Raw genomic sequence first — 20,637 nt, forward strand, 5'->3', positions numbered from 1 at the left:
TGATTGAATATTACTATACTGTAAGAATATTAGCTTACAAATGCAGTTTTCGACCATATCTGACGAGTTAAAGTTGACCAAATGTCGAATTTTTTTATATATATTTCTTTATATGCAATTATTTCGGAAATAAGAAAAGCTACAACTTTTAAATATTTTTTCGTTTTATTCTTAATGAAATTGCGCACATTTTCATATATAAAAATCTATGAAATGCCTAATATGAAACGGAGCAAATATTCCGAGAATGGGACTCACGCATTTCGGAGATTTGTGGCGGAGAATCCGCGCGCGGAGGGAAGGAAAGTTTTTTCTAAAAATTCACCATAAATTTAAATATTGTGCTAGAGACTTCGAATTTGTTTCACGATGAAGATAAATGACTGAATATTACTAGACTGTAGATGTTTTTTATCTTACAATTGCGTTTTTCGACCATTTCGGTAGAGTCAAATTTGACCGAAACGTGGTTTTTTTTCTATTTATCGTGATTTATATGCAAATATTTCAAAAATGAGAAAAGCTACAACCTTCAACTATTTTTTGTTGTATTATACATGAAATTGCGCACATTTTCATATATAAAACATTATGTAACAGCTAATTTAAAATGGTGCAAACATTACCACAATCGCACGTATGATTTTTTCGGAAGAGTTACCGCCGCGGACGTAAAGAAAATGTTATTTTTTTCATAAATTCACCATAAATCGAAATATTGTGCTAGAGACTTCCAATTTGCTGCAAAATGAAGGTAAATGCTTGAATATTACTAGAATATAAGCGTTTTTAGCTACAATTGCGTTTTTTGACCATTTCGGTAGAGTCAAAGTTGACCGAAGGTTGAAAATTTGTCACTTAACATTTTTTATATGAAAATATTTCAAAATTGATAAAAGCTACAACCATGGGTTGTTTTTAGTTGTATTGTGCATGAAATTGCGCACATTTTCAATATACAAAACTTTATGTAACAGCTAATTTAAAATGGTGCAAACTTACCACATCGCATGTATGATTTTTTTCGGAAGAGTTACCGCGCGGACGTAAGGAAAAAGTTTTTTCATAAATTCACCATAAATCGAAATATTGTGCTAGAGACTTCCAATTAGTTGAAAAATTAAGGTAAATGATTGAATATTACTAAAATATAAGAGTTTTAGCTTACAATTGCATTTTTCGACCATTTTCTTTTTTTTTTTTGCCGGTTAAGAGGTCAAAGTTGACCGAAGGTTGAAATTTTGGCACTTATCGTTATTTATATGAGAATATCTCAAAACTGATAAAAGCTACAATCACGAGTATTTTTTTTTTTTTGTATTCTATAAAAATGCGCACATTTTCATATATAATACTCCATGTAACGGCTAATTTAAAATGGTAAAAAAATTATGTCAAAGTGACGAAATAATTTCCGAGATGTGTCACAGATACTTTTTGGTGCGGCAAGAAAGAAAAATTCGCGCTTGCGCGCTGCGTAACGATTGTAAACAAAAACAACACCTTGATCGTGAACTCCCAGCATCAACCAAGGCGCGTGATTCAAGAGTTTTCGGCTGGTAGGCCTAAAAATATTTTTTCCACGAATTTTTAAAAAAACTTTTGTATGTCGACGTAAAATACGTCCAGTTGGCACCCGAGAGACAAAAAATGTCGACGTAAAATACGTCATGTCGGCGTTTAAGGGTTAATGGAGACCAGAACCGACCGCGATAAGTGAAAAACCGCGAAGTAGGGTCCCCCCTATTTTTTAAATGCGTAGTACGTATATGTAAATTTTTTTTGTACATGTATGCATGTATATGTAAATAATAACTGTGTATTCTTATAACAAGATACATAACTCACCTCTATCAATGACGATGATCTTTATAAATGACGATGAAACACCTGTGCAGTATGATGGAGGTGAAGAAGATGATGATTTATACTGCACAGGTTAATGAGAGCTTTACTGCTCCTCAGGTGACGCCTCATCGTCAGTTGTTAGAGGCGGGGGATCACCGACGGCAGCTTCCGATAGAGCTGGAGAAACAGCAGGAGAAACAGCAGGAGGCAACGTAGTGTCTCGGTAGGAAGCCGGAGAGGCAGCAGGAGGAGTAGTATCCGACACTTCTGCAGGAGGTTTTCGGCGCACCAGGAACATCGTGATGGGAAGTTGTCGACGTTGTTTTTTCATCTGAGCAAAGATGCCCTTGTACAACGCCATAACACCGTCAATACGGTTACTGAATTCGATGGCTCTGACCATGTTGTCATCGATTTCTTGCGCCCTTTGTTGCATAGCCCGTGCCATGTTGCAGAGCTCTTGCAGATTTTCCAATGTAAGGCCACGTTGCTCAGATTCGTCGTCGTCGCTGTCGTCGGCTGCCTCTTCTTCTTCCTCACTCGCCAATCTTGTCATTTCGACGAGGTCCTCGTCAGTTAGGGGCTCCGAGTGGCACTCGATCAGTGAGTTGATGTCTTCCGCCGTCATGTCGGAGAAACCTTCGTTGGCTACCACCCGCTCCACCCTCGCAGCCGTATCTACGGCGGAGTGATGAACTTCGTCAGGCGTAAAACCCTCATAGTCATGAACGACGTCTGGCCACATTTTTCTCCAACTTGTATTCAGTGTTTGCTGTTTCATCTTGCCAATATTTCTTTAGGCTGAAGTCATCGTCGCCTTCGTCGATGGAGGAGATGAGGCCCTCCATCGTGGACCTCATGTAGAGGGCCTTGAAGGCCCGAATGACCCCTTGATCCATTGGTTGTATGAGGGAAGTGGTGTTGGGGGGCAGGAACTCCACTTGGACCCCGTCGTAATGCAGGTCCGTTGCATGTCCTCCTGCACAGTCCATCAAGATAAAGCAGTTCACGAACCAGTCGAGTGTGAAGGCTTTAGTTATCCATGCCTTCTTATTACTCATCCAGTAGACGGGCAGCAAGGCTTTGTTTTTGTTTTTCAAAGCACGAGGATTCAGTGACTTGTAAATTAAGCCGGGCTTGAGCATGAAGCCCGCAGCATTCCTGCACATGAGCAGAGTGACTCTATCTTTGTGGGCCTTGAACCCTGGCTTCTTCACTTCGTCCTTGTAAAGGAACGTCCGGGACGGCATTCTCTTCCAAAAGAGGCCAGTTTCATCCATATTAAACACCTGCTCCGGGATATAGCCGCCCTCTTTAATTAATTTCGGGAACTCGTCCTCGACGTAACAAAGAGCTGCCTCTTGGTCTGCTGAGGCGGCCTCCCCATACAATGGAACGCTGCGAAGGCCAAACCTCCTCTTGTATTTTTTATGTAGCGAACCGTTGATTCATTCAGTCCGTACGTGCAGGCAACAGACGCATAGCTACTGCCTGCCTTAAGCATGTCCAATAATTTCACTTTCTCGTTCACCGTCATCATTTTTCTCTTCTTCTTGGGTTCACCAGAGGATGTAGAGGGTGTAGGATGTTTAGGAGCCATTTTCAAGGGTGTCAGAAGCACTATTTTGCACAAAAAAAGCACAAAAAAAGCACAAAAAACAGCTAAAACTTTCACGCTGCAAGAGTAGCGACACGAGCGTGAGAGAACAATAAATGCGGTCTTCCTTCGCTGGGCGCTCGGCAGGGTGGGATGCTGGATGCTGGGTAACGCGTCTTGGCGGCTCGGCCAATCAGCTTGCGAGATTCAGGAGCCGAGATGGCCAGCGAATCAGAGAGGTGGATTTTGAGTTACGCGCCATCTCCGTGTTGATACCTGAAGCTCTAATGTACTCGCTCTGCCTTCTGCTAGCGCCCGCGCCATTTTTTCTCAACTTTGAATTTTTTATGAATATTTTTGAAAAATCCGCGATGCACTGAATGCGCGAAACTTGAGGCGCGAAGTAGCAAGGGATTACTGTATATTATCCCCTTGGAGTAATTCCAAGAAGCATGTACTGCACACTCCACTTTAACTCCTCCAAGATGCGATAATGCTTTCAGTTTATTACTTTCTTTTGCCGAGGCAGATTCTACTGTCAGCTTTCCTCGCCCCTCAGAAGATATCTTAAGCTCTCGGCCACAACATTTCACAATATCCCTATATACATAAAAAATATCAAAATTAGTCTTCCAGATCAAAAGTCAAATATTTATCGAACGAATTTTCAAACATTCCAGGTCCTATTTCTGATACTATACTATTCCTACCAAATTTCCCTTTGCTCAGTACTGGAGCAAAAGGTTTCAGTGTAATTACACTGGAAGGATTTTCTGATTTTTCCAGAGGAAGGTTGCCAGGGGAGGTTCCTGCAGTCATCAACTGTGCCGATTCATTTACCATCAAAGGGTCCAGGGGTACTTGAATCTTTATTCCTTTCTGTCATAAAGATCAAAGAAAAAAAAAAGATAAATAAACCTGAAAACCTTAAAAAGATATCATTAGCCTTTCATGGATTTTATTCTTCCACTAATGGCACAAGTGAGAACTGACTCCCAAATGTCCGCGTCCCTACCCTACCCCACAGGGGATGGCACAACATGATTAGAGTGGCCCAAGTGTAAGCCAAACCCGCTTGATAGGACTGAGAGTATTACAAGAATACAGTCATCCCCACCCTAATCACATTATGGGCAAACCGGACAGAATGCCGAGAGTCCTATCTGTAAAACTAGACCCCCCTGGAATCCGTGGTCCAGCCCTGCAAGGTAGTTCCGCCCGATATCACTCAGGTCCAAACATTATCGGGCAGTTGATGGTCCTGCCACGGTTCCCACTATTTAGCTTCAGATATAAAACCCAGTCTCAGCTATGATATCTTTTCTGTTTACCAGGTCCAGTAAATTTAAGCAAGGGTGGAAATTTCCACATAATTAATCCGAAATACTATTAAAAAAAAATTACGTGAAGGAGAAGGATGCAGTAAGAATGAAAAAATTGCAGAAAGAAGGAAAAGTTCTGACTAATTTAGTTGGATCAGCAGCTGGGCCCCAAGGACCAGTGAGAAATCAACCCCACCAGGCATCACAACCCAGCTGCTGGTCCCTAAGCCCCCTACCCATGCCAAGGGGTCAGCATCTAGGGGGCTGGGACAGAGGAACTGACGCTGCAGCCGCACTCCCACGGGCAGGAACAGGGGCGACAGGCACAGCAACAGTAACAGGAGGAAAGTCCAGGGGCGAGCTCTTTGGGAACTCGAAATCAGGAGGGGGAGCGAGGACAGCATAGCCTGGAGGAGGAGGAGGTGGGAAATATTCCATCCTCGAAGTATGCAGTACTGGTGCAACCACAGCAGATGGAGTGACCGATGTTACGTGCTGGGTATATACCAGATGTGGCGGTGCCACCCAGGCATTGAGATGGGACGACTTGATCCCATGAGTCACTGGGGCTGCTGCGAGACGGCTCAGCAGTCCCTGAAGAGAGGGAGTGCCAGGCAGATTCAGGGTTTGCCATACCTGCTGCAGATCCCCACCCGAAGAGTCAGATGTACCTGGGGGAGCAAAAGTCGGATTAATGGGGGAGTTCCTGTTCGCCCAGAAGGGGAGGGGATCCCCTCCTGAGCAAACAGAAGTTCCCGAGTACAACTCCAAGTCGTCATGTCTCCCTCCATCTTCTGCACTCGACATGTCGAGAGAAGAGGTGAAAGGAGAGATGCACCCCGAAGGGGAAAGAGCGAGATGGGGGAGTTTATGTGGAGGAAGGAAAGAAGACGACGTATGAGTCACCAAGGTAGTTGAAGGAGAACCCTCCGATGACGCCTTGGAAGACTTACATGGCTTCTTTCTTCCCCCGTATCTCTGCTACTGCTCTTCCGACCAAGAGATACAAGTATCACACTTATTGGCTCTATCACTCACGCCCTTGGCACCTTGCACATAGGGCGTGAGACTTGACATCAATACTTGAGTGAAACGCTACACATTTCCTGCCCCCTACTCCAGGGCTCAATCACCTCATAGATGGGGGGCGAGAGGGCTTATCTGATTTGTGGGTTTGCATTATCAATATACTATACACACACATGATAATTACAATTATAACAGTTAAAAAGAAAGTTTGGAAAGATTTCATGACAGAGGCAGGCAGAGAGAACGTCTGCACACGATGGCGGCCGAAAGCAAAGTGGGATGTTTACGTCCAGTCGGGCGGGACTCCCGACTATCAGACAAGCAGTTACTGCCTTAACTACCTTGTTATTAGAATCTTACGACCAAGTTTCCAGCTGCGCTGAAAGTAATTCCTTATGCAAAGAAACGATGGTTAGTGTAACTTGTACGAACAACTCTGTTTGAAGATTCTCTTCTGCATTTAGCAATAGCCTCTGTTGCAGTTTGCAAAAAGCTTTTCACCCATATGAATTTGCTGACAGTTGAAAGCCTGTTAGCCTCAAAAGTAGATAGGATTTGGTGGAATCTCCTGAAGTAGGGGCTGTCTGAGCAGACTTCAAATGGTAGGCATGAGTCATGGAAAGTCTGTCAACAGGTCCAGGATATGAAGGAACCACTCCTTCTTTGGCCAGAATGGGGCGATGAGTGTTATTCTCACGTTCTGATGAGAACAGAATTTCTTCAGAACTTCTCTTAACATTCCAAATGGGGGAAATGCATATTTGCTTCCAGATTCTACCAATTCTGAATCACTGCATCTGTCATCCATGCTGACGGGTCGTGGATGGGGAGCAGTACACAGGCAATGATGATTTTTCAACATCGCAAACAAGTCTTTGCGCTTGGTGTTCCCCATACCTTCCACAGTTTGTTGCAGACCCTGCCGTCCAAAGTCCACTGTGTTGGGAGAATCTGCTTCTGGCAACTTGGTTCATCTGCTAAAACATTGCTTTTCCCGTGGATATAGCACAACACATTCCCTAGCTACCTCACAAAGGGAAAATGAGCGAGTCCCTACTTGAAACTTTATGTAGTGTTGTCTGAATGCAGCCTTGCCATTCGATTGCGTACTTGTGTTGCAAAATGCTGAAGACCAAGGAATATTGCCTGCAACTCTTTTCAGAATGATATAGAGTTTTTTCTCTTCTGTCAACCGCTTTCCTGATACCTCCTGATTCACTAGAATGGCTCCCCAGCCTAGTTGGGAAGCATCGGAAAAGAAGTCTAGGTCTGGGATTGACAGTAGAAGACACTTCCCTTTTGTCAATTTTCTTCATGACCTCCAACAATGCAAGCCCTCCTTTATCTCTGGAGTTATAGGAAGGACATGAAGATCCCGATGTACTTTCTGATCCTAGCAGGCTTTCAGGTAAAATTGCAATGGCCTCATATGAAGCCTTCCAAGTCTCACAAATTGAATGAAGTCTCTATTTATGGTAATACCTCGTTCTTGCATGATTCTAGTTGCACAAATTCACACACGCAAACTTTTCATTGGAACCCAACTATAATTGGCATATGTGAGTATTTCACAGACAAGCAAACATTTGCAAATCCTTGAGAAAAAGTAAATCTATAACAATCAAAATCACAAAATAACTGTGGTGTAAACATTCTCTCTCTCTCAGTACATACTTTAATATGTATTTGCCTCTCTCTCTCTCTCTCTCTCTCTCTCTCTCTCTCTCTCTCTCTCTTCTCTCTCTCGTCTCTCTGTCTCTCTCTCTCCTCTTCTCTCTCTCTCTCTCTCTCTCTCTCTCTCTCTCTCTCTCTGTGTGTGTGTGTGTGTGTGTGTGTGGAATAACAAAGGTTTCCACATTTGTAAAGACCCTCAATATGCTAATGTAAATGATGGGTTTGTTGAAAAACAAGTGAGTTGAAACAATCATTTTCATATATAATCTTATAAATACCTTGTGTAAAATCCAGCCATAAAATATTGCTTGTTCGTTGATTTCATAGTCACCAAGACCAAACCGAGAATCGTCATCTGAAAATATGGCCCTATACTGTGTCACAATGTCAAATAGGTGAACCCGTGATGCCTCCACAACCTTAATGATGTGCTGATATGCTGAAATAGTAAATAAAAAATTTAGTGACATGTTAATGATATGGCATCTACTGAAACAAATACCACATCAAAACTACTATTAGGTTTCACTTCTCAATGAACATAGTTTATGATGCCACCTCAGCATCATGAAAGTAAGTTTCAATACAATGAAAAAACAGACAAATAACCAAGGATAAAACATCATAATGCAAGAGCAGAGAAAACCAAAAAAAAGAATATTTGATTATGGATAATCCAAGCATTCACCAAAATGATGATATCTAGGCAAGGGAGTATACCACATTGCTTGACAAAAGCCACTTGAAAATACTAGTATATTTATTTTGTCAAAAACCCTTTATTCATGATATAGCCCAATTTCTAAGTCTTCTCTGAGTAAACTCCCAGCCCAACCAAAATGCAACAATTACACAATTTACACATCTGTTCCCATTGCACTTCTTGTCCTATCCAGCTTATGACCACAATAAACAAACGAAAAACTTACAAACCAACCAACAAACCACAAACGAGAGCACTTGCTACCATCTGCCATTACTGCTGACTCGCCACTCTGCCGCCCCACTATTTTCCTTACTCCCGTCTTCCACACGTCTTATGATATCACAACAACAACTGTTGAGCCATTTCAAACATAATGCAAGGACTGCTTTACAAACATCTAATAAAATAAACTGCGTACTTTGTATGCATTTCTTAAAAATACAACACCTATAACTACTTCATTAACCTAGAAAATAAAAATAAAATAATAATGATTAAATTTATAAAACTGAAAGATAATCACAATTACCTCCTCCTTCCCCTCCAACCTCTCCTTATCCTAACCCCCTCTAATCTCCATTATTCTCCAATTCTTTACCTTCAACATAATTCCTGAAACTCTTGCTTTAGTCAATATATCACCTGTTTGATGCTTTCCTTTTATCCACCTCACCTCCTTTATTTCTCCAGATTCTATTGTTTCTCTTACTGCTGCAATATTAATTTTTAATCTCTAACTACCTACATACTCCTGTACTTGATTTAATTGCAGTCATTAGTGTTTTAGTACAATCAGTTTTAACCAATACTTCTAATTTTCTGTCTCCTACTATCTCTTCCCCACAAATATACCAATCCTTCTATGGCTTCCTGCCCCCCACCCCACTCAGAGCTTCTGTTTCAATGGTGGACTTTGCTACTCTTCTGGATTTTCTGGATTTCCACCTTATGGGACTTCTCCTCTTACCACCGGTGAAGGACATCACATAACCCAATTGTGTATGACCACCTACATTATTCCCAAATGAAGCATCTGCATAGGCTTCTCAATAAATTTTTTTTCTTCTTCTAACTCACTTATTATCACTTTTCCCATTAGGTTCTTAGTTTTTCTCACTATTAATCAGCTTTTTCATATCCTGAGTCATTCCTTCTTCAAAAACTTTACTTAATCCACTAACATCGTATGATATTTCTGGCATGGTATGTAGCGATACCCAATTCAACTGTCTTACCACTGATCTATACTCTGTTAACTCCTTTTGTCATAATAATACCTGTAAATCTTCTAGCTTCTGGTTCTCTTATAGAACTTATATGTTGCCACTGATTAAGGCAAATTCTATTTTCCTTATGTTCTACCATTACTCCTATATACAGGCAGTCTCCGGTTATTAGAGGGGATTCCGTTTTGGGCAGGGTGCTGATAATTGAAAGCTGCCATTAACTGAAACTTGGTTATTTATGGTGCTTATGGTGCCGTTATCCGGTTAATGACACCTCTGTTAAGTATGTTATGGTTCCATAACTATTATCAGCAGCTTGTGGCTTTGATAACTAGAACTCAGTGTGTTATGGCGCCATAAACTGCAGATTTTAAGGCACTAGACAAGCCCCATAATTGACGCTTGAGGACAGTCAAACTTTGATCAGAGGTCTTCTTAGGTGCTTTTTTGAGACTGAATCTCGTGGTTGCCAGTTTCCTTAAATCTGGCAACCCAGTGTCGAACTGGACGCCTGCTCACACCCAGCTGATCCAATATCTGCTTTATTTTAAGGCCAGATTGCTTCAATGTACATATCTCTCCTATTATCTGTTGACTCATATCACCATCTTGGCCCATATTAAGGTCACAAGGAGCAATAAAGTGATGATATGTGGTAGGCAAAAATTGTGGTGGGAGTACTGACCAAAAAATATATACAACCTCTTATTAAACCTCCAAACAAGTGACTGAGAGCTCTCTCCTTGTCGAGTGTCCAAACTCCACCCCTTTCTCTAAAAACTGTAAGCAGCTTAATGCACATACAAAATTTCTTCCCAGCTTTTCCATTCCTTCAAAATTTCACAAGATATTTGGCTGCTTGATGCTAAATGGCCTAATATCTTCTTCAATACTGCACAAAGATCCGTGCCCGATAGGCTTCCAATTACTTGGTCCCTGAACAAGGTGCTTAGACTTCCATCAACCCCTCAATTCAGCAGACCTAATACAACCACAACTCACATGCTACAAAAGGTGATTTTCTTGATTGCATTGGCATCAGGAGCTTGTATTAGTGAACTGGGCAAACAGCTGACCATCAATTACCATTGTCCCATGGCATATCATTCTTGGCCAAGAATGAGGATCCTTTAAGAAGGAAATTTCCTACTCTGATAAGAAAACTCAATTTAGCAGACAAAACATTATGGCCGGTTCAAGCACTTGGGGTTTACCTAGAAGTTACGGCAAACATCCCAGAAGGTCCGATTTTCCTACACCCTAGCACAAATAAACCACTCTTTATAAGGGCTAAAAATAATTTTAGTGTCCCTTATTAAAAGGCAAACCCACACTCTTTTCCTGGGTCACATGATATTACAGACAGTCCCTGGTTATCAGCAGCCTTGGTTATCAGCAATCCAGTTTTACGGAGCTTGTCTAGCAGCAACAATAACTGGATTTTTGGTGCTGATATGTGTTGATCCTCAGTTATCGGCACCAATCCCCACTTAACCCTCTTACACCGAAGCGGTAAAAAAAAATTGTCTCCCGTGTGCCGGAGGTGTTTCAGAGTGAGTGCGGAAGCGGAAAAAATATTTTTTTCAAAAAATCACAGCGCGCTTAGTTTTTAAGATTAAGAGTTCATTTTTGGCTCCTTTTTTTTCATTGCCTGAAGTTTAGTATGCAACCATCAGAAATGAAAAAAATTATCATTATTATATATAAATAATGCGATATATGATAGCGCAAAAACGAAATTTCATATATAATTGTATTTAAATTGCGCTGTGCGCAAAACAGTTAAAGGTAACAAGTTACTTTTTTTCGTTGTAATGTACACTAAATTGCGATCATTTTGGTATATAACACATTGTAAAACAATAAAAGCAACACACAGAAAATATTATCACAAAATAATGCATGAATTCGTAATGCGCGGACGTAAACAAATATTTTTTTCAAAAATTCACCATAAATCTAAATATTGTCCTAGAGACTTCCAATTTCTTTCAAAATGAAGGCAAATGATTGAATATTACTATACTGTAAGAGTATTAGCTTACAATTGCAGTTTTCGACCATATCTGACGAGTTAAAGTTGACCAAATGTCGAATTTTTTTATATATATATATATTTTATATGCAATTATTTCAAAAATAAGAAAGCTACAACCTTCAAATATTTTTTGTTTTATTCTAAATTAAATTGCGCACATTTTCATATATAAAACTCTATGAAATGCCTAATATGAAACGGAGCAAATATTCCGAGAATGGGACTCACGCATTTCGGAGATTTCTGGCGGAGAATCAGCGCGCGGAGGGAAGGAAAGATTTTTTTTTAAATTACCATAAATCTAAATATTTTGCTAGAGACTTCGAATTTGTTTCAAGATGAAGATAAATGACTGAATTAGTTACTTATACTGTAAGATTTTTAGCTTACAATTGCGTTTTTCGGACCATTTCGTAGAGTCCAAAAGTTGACGAACGTGGTTTTTTTCTATTTATTGTGATTTATATGCAAATATTTCAAAAATGAGAAAAGCTACAACCTTCAATTATTTTTTGTTGTATTCTACATGAAATTGCGCACATTTTCATATATACAACTTTATGTAACGGCTAATTTAAAATGGTGCAAACATTACCACAATCGCACGTATGATTTTTTCGGAAGAGTTACCGCGCGGACGTAAAGAAAATGTAATTTTTTTCATAAATTCACCATAAATCGAAATATTGTGCTAGAGACTTCCAATTTGTTGGTAAATGAAGGTAAATGCTTGAATATTACTAGAATATAAGCGTTTTAGCTTACAATTGCGTTTTTCGACCATTTCGGTAGAGTCAAAGTTGACAGAAGGTTGAAATTTTGGCAATTATCGTTATTTATATGAAAATATCTCAAAACTGATAAAAGCTACAACCATGGGTTGTTTTTAGTTGTATTGTGCATGGAATTGCGCACATTTCCATATAGTATAAAACTTTATATAACGGCTAATTTTAAAATGGTGCAAACATTACCACAATCGCATGGATGATTTTTTTTCAGAAGAGTTGACTGCGCGACATAAGGAAAAAGTTTTTTCATAAATTCCTCATAAATCAAAATATTGTGCTAGAGACTTCCAATTAGTTGCAAAATTAAGGTAAATGATTGAATATTACTAAAATATAAGAGTTTTAGCTTACAATTGTGTTTTTCGACCATTTCGATAGAGTCAAAGTTGACCGAAGGTTGAAATTTTGGCAATTATCGTTATTTATATGAAAATATCTCAAAACTGATAAAAGCTACAATCACGAGTATTTTTTTTTGTATTCTACATAAAAATGCGCACATTTTCATATATAATACTTCATGTAACGGCTAATTTACAATGGTACAAAAATTATGTCAAAGTGACGAAATAATTTCCGAGATGTGTCACAGATACTTTTTAGTGCGGCAAGAAAGAAATTCGCGCTTTCGCGCTTGCGCGCCTGCGTAACGATTGTAAACAAAATAAAACCTTGATCCGTGAACTCCCAGCATCCCCCAAGGCGCGTGATTCAAAAGTTTTAGGCTGGTAGGCCTATAAGTATTTTTCCGCGAATTTTAAAAAAAACTTTTGTAAGTCGACGTAAAATACGTCCAGTCGGCACACGGGAGACAAAAAATGTCGACGTAAAATACGTCCAGTCGGCGTAAGAGGGTTAACAGTGCGATAACTGGGGATCAGTGCTATTATCACCAATTTTCGGTTATCATCCCACCATCAAGAATGGGACCGATAACTGGCAACTGTCTTATTTGTAAAGTAAATATTTCAATAGCCATCTTCAGAAATGTTTCTTTTGAAGAAGTCTTCGAATGTACAAGGTGGTCACCAGAGACAGTATTCTTAAAACATTACTGCCATGAGCTCGAACAAATTCAACTACACTTTGTATCAGTAGGTGGTATGGTTAGTCTGACATAAGTTCGTGTAGTTTCTTGTTCTTTGGTACCAAAACCTGAAGAGTATTTGGAATAAAGAATGGGGCTTGAAATTTGTGGCTTGAATTTGGACCAGAAATGTTTTTTGTTTAGGGTGTTGGGATTAAAAATTGAGAGTTTAAGCCTTTTTGTCACCTGTCAATTTCTTTATAAAGCTTCTTGAGGATGAAACAAGCAACTACACTACTAAAAAAAACAGATTTAGACATAGGAAAAACCTATTTTTGGTAGTCGCTATCGAGTCCTCAAAACCCTCCCACTTCTATGACGAATAGGCATGGGATCATCCTGCACTGACCAACAGGGATTTGTGCAAGGGATCATCCTACATTGACCAACAGAAAATAGAGCTTCTTGGTCTCCAGGCACCTGTTGTTGACACTATGGCAGACTGTTGATGAGCATTAATCACTTCTTCCTTTAAGCAGGTTTTGACAATGGAAGAACCTGGGAATACAGCCTTGCTTTAAAGATTTGGGAAAGAGCTCCCTTATCTTTGAGTCAATTATATATTCCATCAAGTGTTACAGTGCTTATCACTATGAAACAATACACAGCTGCCACGAGACCAGCTATAAGAGAATTCTTTTATATTAGTTTGGTCACCATGGAGCTCTGGTAGACCATGGAAGGGTAGCTCCTTGAGGACTCAACAGCGGGCGGCGCGCAGCCGCTTCAGCGAAGGCGACGCCATACAAAACCCTAAATAAAAGGACCACGAAGGTCAAAATCACTCCCTAAATAGTGTCGAACAAAAAACAGTACTTAACTTGGATGTAGAAGCAGATTGATGATCCATAACTAAAAAACACAAGCCAAAAAGGCAGAGAATAATAGAGCGCAAAAATTACGTTCAGCTCTCGAAATGGCTATCAAAGGAATGTAGTCCCTGACGCTACCTTCGCGGTAGCAGGGAGTGAGCCGTAGCACGGCTCCCCTTTTCTAAAGGGTTTTGATGTGGAAATGATATTTTCATATTAAAATAAATTTTTGAACATACTTACCTGGTAGTTATATATATATAGCTTAAGTCCCTGTGACGTCAAGGCAGAATTCAAAACTCGAGGCAATCGCCGATTGGGTAGTCAGGTGTACCACCTGTGCGCCCTCTATCCAGGTACCTGGAACCATTCCAACTATTCCTCAGATCTTCCATGCCCCTAGTCTCTAGAGGGGAGGAGGGTGGGAATTAAATTATACGTATATATAACTACCAGGTAAGTATGTTCAAAAATTTATTTTAATATGAAAATATCATTTTTAAACATCTAACTTACCTGGTAGTTATATATATATATAGCTGACTGACACCTTTGGTGGAGGGTCAGAGACAGCCAACATCGTTGGAATTGACATAAGAGTTAATAAACAAACTTATGGGTTCGTACCTGTTTAAGGAAGCTGACTTTAATAATCTCGTGCCTCATTATGTCTGCTTTCCTTAAGAGATCCAGCGATCCACTCAGGGGGCTTAAGACCTCAAGGAGCTGTCAACTGGTGCATAACCTCTATGTGATAGGACCTCATCTAATACCTTTGTTCCAGGCGCTACCAAGGAACAAAATGACCACCTGACTGAAAATCAATGGTTGTGGAAGCCTGCGTCCAGTCTCCACAAACAACCATAAAAATTCAACAGTTCCAAGGAAGGAAAAAGGTATTAGGTTATGGGATTGTAGGGGTAGCTCCTTCTCCCACTACTGCATTCGCTGTTACGAATGGTCCCAAAGTGCAACAGTCTTCATAGAGTCTGCACATGTTTCAAATAGTGTGAGGCAAACACTGACTTACTTCTGCAGAAAGTAGAGTCCATTATACTCTGTAAAGACCTGATCTATCTGAAAGCTACAGGTGTTGTCACTGTTCTAACTTCATGTGCTTTGACCTTCAACAGTTTGAGATCCGCCTCACTATATTCTGAATGAGCTTCCCTTATAAGGTTCTTAATGAAAAAGGGAAGCGCATTCTTTGACATTTGCAGAGAGGGCTTTCTGACAAAACACTCAAGCCCCTCTGAATTGGCACATAATTGCTTCGTTCTTTTCAGGTAATGCTTCAGGACCCTTACCTGACAAAGAACTCTCTCTAATTCCTTACCTGTGAGCTCCGACAGGTTTGGAATCTCGACCGATTTGGGCCAGGGCAGATAAGGGCGTTCGTTCTTCGCTAGAAATTCCAGTTGTAGAGAGCAGATAGCATTACCCTGTCTGAACCCTACAGCTTTGCTGAAGGCATGGATTTCACTGACTCTTTTCGCTGTAGCTCGACCAACTAAGAAGAGAGTTTTATACGGTGAGGTCCTTAAATGATGTTTCCTGTAAAGGTTTGAACCTATCACTCATGAGAAACTTCAGGACTATGCTGGAGGGGACTGTAGTCTTTCTTTAGTCATGTCGAAGGGTCTATGAAGGTCTTGGAGATCTTTATATTCAGACACGTCCAAGTTCCTGTCAATGAAGACCTCTCCGAACATATTTATGTATCGCTTAATGGTCGAGGTCGAAATGTTACGACTTGTCTTACAGTCTGCAGCGAAGAGTCTCTTATTGTCCTATCCCCTTGCAGTGAAGATTCTTCTTCTCGGCAATGGATAGGACAGCGACACTCCATGGCTGATGTCCATGGTATGGTTGCTGGGACAATCTATTAGGATGAAGTAATGATTGATCTGGAACAACCTACTAAGTCTACAGTGTAGATCGTAACTGACTTGGGCGCTCTGAGATCTGTTTATCGACTGCGTTCGGTGGCGTAGAGTCCAAGCATCCGAGCAAGTCACGTGAGTTTTTGTCTTTTAAAAAGGTTATGCCGAGAGACAATACAAATTATCTATTTGTTTGTCACTGGTGCTGGACAGTGAGGTAGTGAATCCCTTAATGAGGTGATGATTCTCTTAAGTCATGTGCCCATTAGGGCCAAGTCAATTGCCCTTTAGAGACCGAGGTCCTTTATGGCAAGACATTCCCCTAGTAGATGAATCCCAGCTAAGAAGCAAACAACACTGTTTCATTGAAGACGAAGGTGGAGAGTGAATGCAACCTACGTCTTTACAGTCGAATCGAGAGAAGGATTCTCAAGGTTCCATACCTCCGCTTACAAAGGACTGAAAACGCTAACAGCGATTTCATTGCTGTAAGGTGAGGGGTTGTAGTTGCAATGAAAGCGGGGCGGTTTCCAGTAATGGAAATACAGGGAAGTTCTACTTCTCATGGGCTGATCAATTGGAAATAGAGCTGGCAGTTCGGGGAGAAGGCGATGTCTTCCGTATATATCTGTCAATTCAGGGCATTATTGCAATGCGATACAGCGGGAGAGTAGTAAAGACTTCTGTTACTGTGCAGTAAACGTCAAGATGAAAAAGTCCAGAATATATATATCTGTTGAAAATTTTCGCAATATCCAAGGGGGATGCCGAAGATGTCATACATGTATGCGAGAATCCCCGTTAAAAAGAGACGTAAGTCTGATATTGTTGTACAGAGAACAGGTTCGGTAGTCAATCATTGTAGGGGAAAGAGACATAATAAGACAGTGCGTCTCGGAGAACCAGCTGGTACTGGGTTGCCGAATCTGTAGTCTCGGTCTAATCAGTTCTTGCTCACTCGCTATCCTGAGTTGCCAGGTAATTCATTCCTCTAAGGAATGCGTTCAGGTAGAATAATCGAGCGTTAAAAGAAAAAGGAATCTATTATGCTCGAGCAATTATATTTTTCTGGGCTCAGTTCGTGTCGCTGCGCGAAATATCCCTTTAATCCATTATTTCTAAGGTAAATGCACTAATAAATACCAGAGAATAAATAAAATAAAAAGAAAAGGTCAGTATAACTGACTCGCTCACCCTCCAAGAGGGCGTCGGTATGAACACTAGGGCGAGTGAGACCACTACCACGAACCTCTTACCAATAGAAATCTCCTACGACAAAACCCCCACAAGAGGGGAGCCGACCCACAGAGTGGGCAGCAACTACTACTACTCCACCCCACGCTACCGACTGCTGCGCCTCTGGTGGCCATCCCTTTTGTTAGCGCACGTTGTACCACACATACTTTTTTGCTCTCTGTGTTTTTTGTGCCCCTTACGAGGATTTTATCTGGATATGGAGCATTCAGCCATCGCATCAGCTAAGTTAAGTAATCTGTTAAGGTTTCTATTTAGTTTTTTCCGGCTTTGAGTCAGTATTTGCCTTTTTTAGGTATAAATACTGGCTCTCGGTCGGAAGCATGGCGGCATTGTTCTGCCTCGTGGCGGGTTTGTTCTTGGTCTTCCATACCCTAGAACCTTCCCTTTTCTAACTTACGCTCTATTGCCTAGTTATCTATGTTATGTTAGGGGTCCAGCCTAATTGGTTTATGTCATGCATGCATGTCTTCTTTACCTTGCGTAGGCATTTCTTCCATCCAGACCCTAGCCACAGCTCTTAGTATCGGCCCCGGCTAGCTTTGAGTGGTAGACTTTCTCTCGGGTTAGTCGTACACTCCTGGATTTTTTCTCCTACTGTTTTGATTTTCTTACTTTCATTTTAATTTAAATTTTAGTGATTTTATGTATTTTAGGTTAGCCTACGGCGTCTGGCATATTAACGTAGCCTAGGTCCTGTATATCATGGTCCCCACCAGTTTTATTGCTTCCTCTCATCAGTTTTGTTGCTTCTACGATAGCATCTCACTGATTAGTTTGGTTGCTTTAACCTAGGCTATGTTTTTTTATGTGTTTTCTCGTGTTACCGCTCCGTGGTCACCATGTGATCGCGAAGCAGCCAGGCGCCCGTCCAGTCACCCTACCCTCCTCCCGCTCTCCCATAGAGCCGGGGGGAGGGGACGGTCCGTCCTCGCTCGCTCCACCCGTGCCTGTCTCCCTCTCTCCCTACGCGGAGGGAGTAGGGGAGGCTGGACAGACCCAGGACTGGACTTGACCGTTCTCTTGCTTCACGGTGCGGTGTGGTGGCCTGGGTAGGGGGAATTGGCCTTCCCCCTCCTTTTGTTACTCCGTTGTCCCGTTGTTTGCTCGAGTCTGTTTTCGCCCTCTCGCTCCTTCTCGGATGTGGTGCTTTTTTATCTTACCGGAGCTCCGTCAATCACGTGGAAAGATGCTAGTTCCCCCCTTGCGGGCGTACAGTTGGTCTTTTCTAACCATCCCGTCTCGTCGATATCGGGAGACGAACACCTCCGCGAACCGGAATTATTCCGGTACTTAGTGCTAATTATGCTTAAGTGTATTTTATGTTTATTTTAAGCTATCAATAAGTTTAATTTAAGCTAGCTTAAGCCGGGTCCCTCCCTTACCTACGTTGTCACACCGGATCATTCCGGGGTTATAGCCTATTCAGGCGGTAAGGGAGGGGTTATGCCCAAAATTTTTTCGCTCTCCGGCATGCATCGGAGTTCTATTAGCCTGTAAGTGATGTCTTTTAGGGTACTCATGTATCTTTTCACTTACAGACCACCAACTGTGAGCATCCAGGATGCAACGCCATGCTCCAGGACCCCTGTGGACATGAAGTCTGCAGGTCCCACGCTCCGTGCGCGACTCCGCATGGGAATCTGCAGGTCTGGTTCCACGAAACCTGCACCATATGTTACAATCTCGTGAGTCAGTTCTTAGACGGGTAAGTATTTCCAACTCCGTACAGAAATTACAATAAATGTTTTAGATCTTAAGTTTAATTTTAATCTTTTATTTTAAGCTTAAGCTCTTTTTATATTGGGTGTTACATCCCCTATGACTTTTTGACTAAGCTTAATATTAGTTAAGTTTTAATCTTAAGTTTAAACTTAAAACTAATGAACGCCCTCTCTTCCAGGCTCCCCCCGTTAGAGATACCGCTCTAGCAACCCTGAGGGCTTGGGTCGGCGTATTCGGGAAAGAACGCCGCCAAGGGACAGCCCTACATCCTAGAGAAGAGGTTGGCTGTCCTGATCTTCCCCGGCAGCAAGTCGACGGTTACGTCGACCCGGCAGAGGCAGCCCCGACTATGGCGGCGATCCAACAGCAGATCGCCGCTTCGATAAAGGAACCAGGCCACGATATCTGTCGGAAGTCGCGACACTGGACTTAAAATGTAGAACCCATGGTAGGTGTTGACGACCTGTTGGTAGAGGTAGGTACGTTGGACGCCCAAGGGCTTCCCTTGGGCGCCACTGGGTCTTCTTCTCCTGCTAATTCTCCAGCTTCCTTCCAAGGCTTTACAGGAGCTGAGCTCCTTTATGCTTCACCCGACGCTTCGGTGAGACCTAAGGTCTCAGGGAGAAAGGTTGTGAAAACCCTCAAAAAGACGTCGTCGTCGTCCAAAAAGACTTCGTCGGCGTCAACGTCTCGTAAGTCTCTGGCTGCAAAAAAACCCCGGAGCAGAGAGGTCTAGAGCTTCTGCTTCAAAGCTCCAAGTCCTCAAAGAGCAGGTCTTCCAAGGAGAGGCCCCGTACTCCGGCTGAGCCGGCAGTTTCTCCTCTCCCCTTGGTACCTGTTCCAAGTTACCCATCCACCTCCGCAGCAGCTCCGGCTTTGGATCCCAATGCTGGACTGTTGCAACACATGGGAGACTTGGTCGGCTCTCTGAGGAGCAGCATGGAGCATATGTTCTCACCGGTTGTCCGACAGGATTACGTCTCAGGACAATATCATCGCCGGACTTAATCAGGCCCTCTAGCTACTCCCCCAGCTTTCGGCACCGGACTAGTTCAGCTCCCACCTCATGACTCTCTGCCTCCGTTCTCTATGAACAACCCCTGGAGGGTGGCGTCATACGCCCCTTTCCAGGATGGTCTTATTTCTATTCCGGAGTGTGGTACTCGAAGGATTGAGGACTTCGAGTTCTACCCGGAGGGCCTCCAACCGCCGTTCATTGGCTACGCCAGACTTACTGACGCAGCCATGACTAGAGATGATAAAGTCCCTAAGGAGACAGTCCTCTACTCACGTGACCAGGCTCAAAGAGAATGGCTCAGGTGTTTTAGAGGATATGGATTGTTCGAACACACGAGGATACAAGCCTTCAAGAGTCCCTTCACCATTTTTACGATGGAGGAGGGAACTCCTCTTTCCCTTCTCAACAAGATTGCAACGGTCACTATTCCAGCTGCCCAGAAGGCGGGAATCGTTACCTGCAATTAAGGGAAGCAGACCCCACATCTCCTTTGCTCCCTTCACTTGGAGAATTGTGGGAAGATTTGCCCAACAACTTTTCGGCTGGCAAACTCAAAACCAGACTGTGCTATGGATCAGTTTGGCGAGAAGCTGCCTAGGCTTCCTGACAGCCTCATTCAAGCTGAAT

At 42.0% G+C, this 20,637-nt stretch overlaps 1 protein-coding gene across 1 annotated transcript in view; it reads right to left on the reverse strand.

Moving 5' to 3' along the window:
- The window catches only part of LOC135219465 (conserved oligomeric Golgi complex subunit 8-like), a 473,937-nt gene that overhangs the window by 166,886 nt on the left and 286,414 nt on the right, over nucleotides 1–20,637 (reverse strand). Inside the window, exon 8 of the mRNA XM_064256259.1 lies at nucleotides 7,749–7,909. Within this exon, the coding sequence (XP_064112329.1) occupies nucleotides 7,749–7,909 (161 nt within the window). The remainder of the gene's footprint in view (nucleotides 1–7,748; nucleotides 7,910–20,637) is intronic.

The sequence above is a fragment of the Macrobrachium nipponense genome, chromosome 1 (assembly GCF_015104395.2).
Source record: "Macrobrachium nipponense isolate FS-2020 chromosome 1, ASM1510439v2, whole genome shotgun sequence".
Classification (NCBI taxonomy): Eukaryota; Metazoa; Arthropoda; class Malacostraca; order Decapoda; family Palaemonidae; genus Macrobrachium; species Macrobrachium nipponense.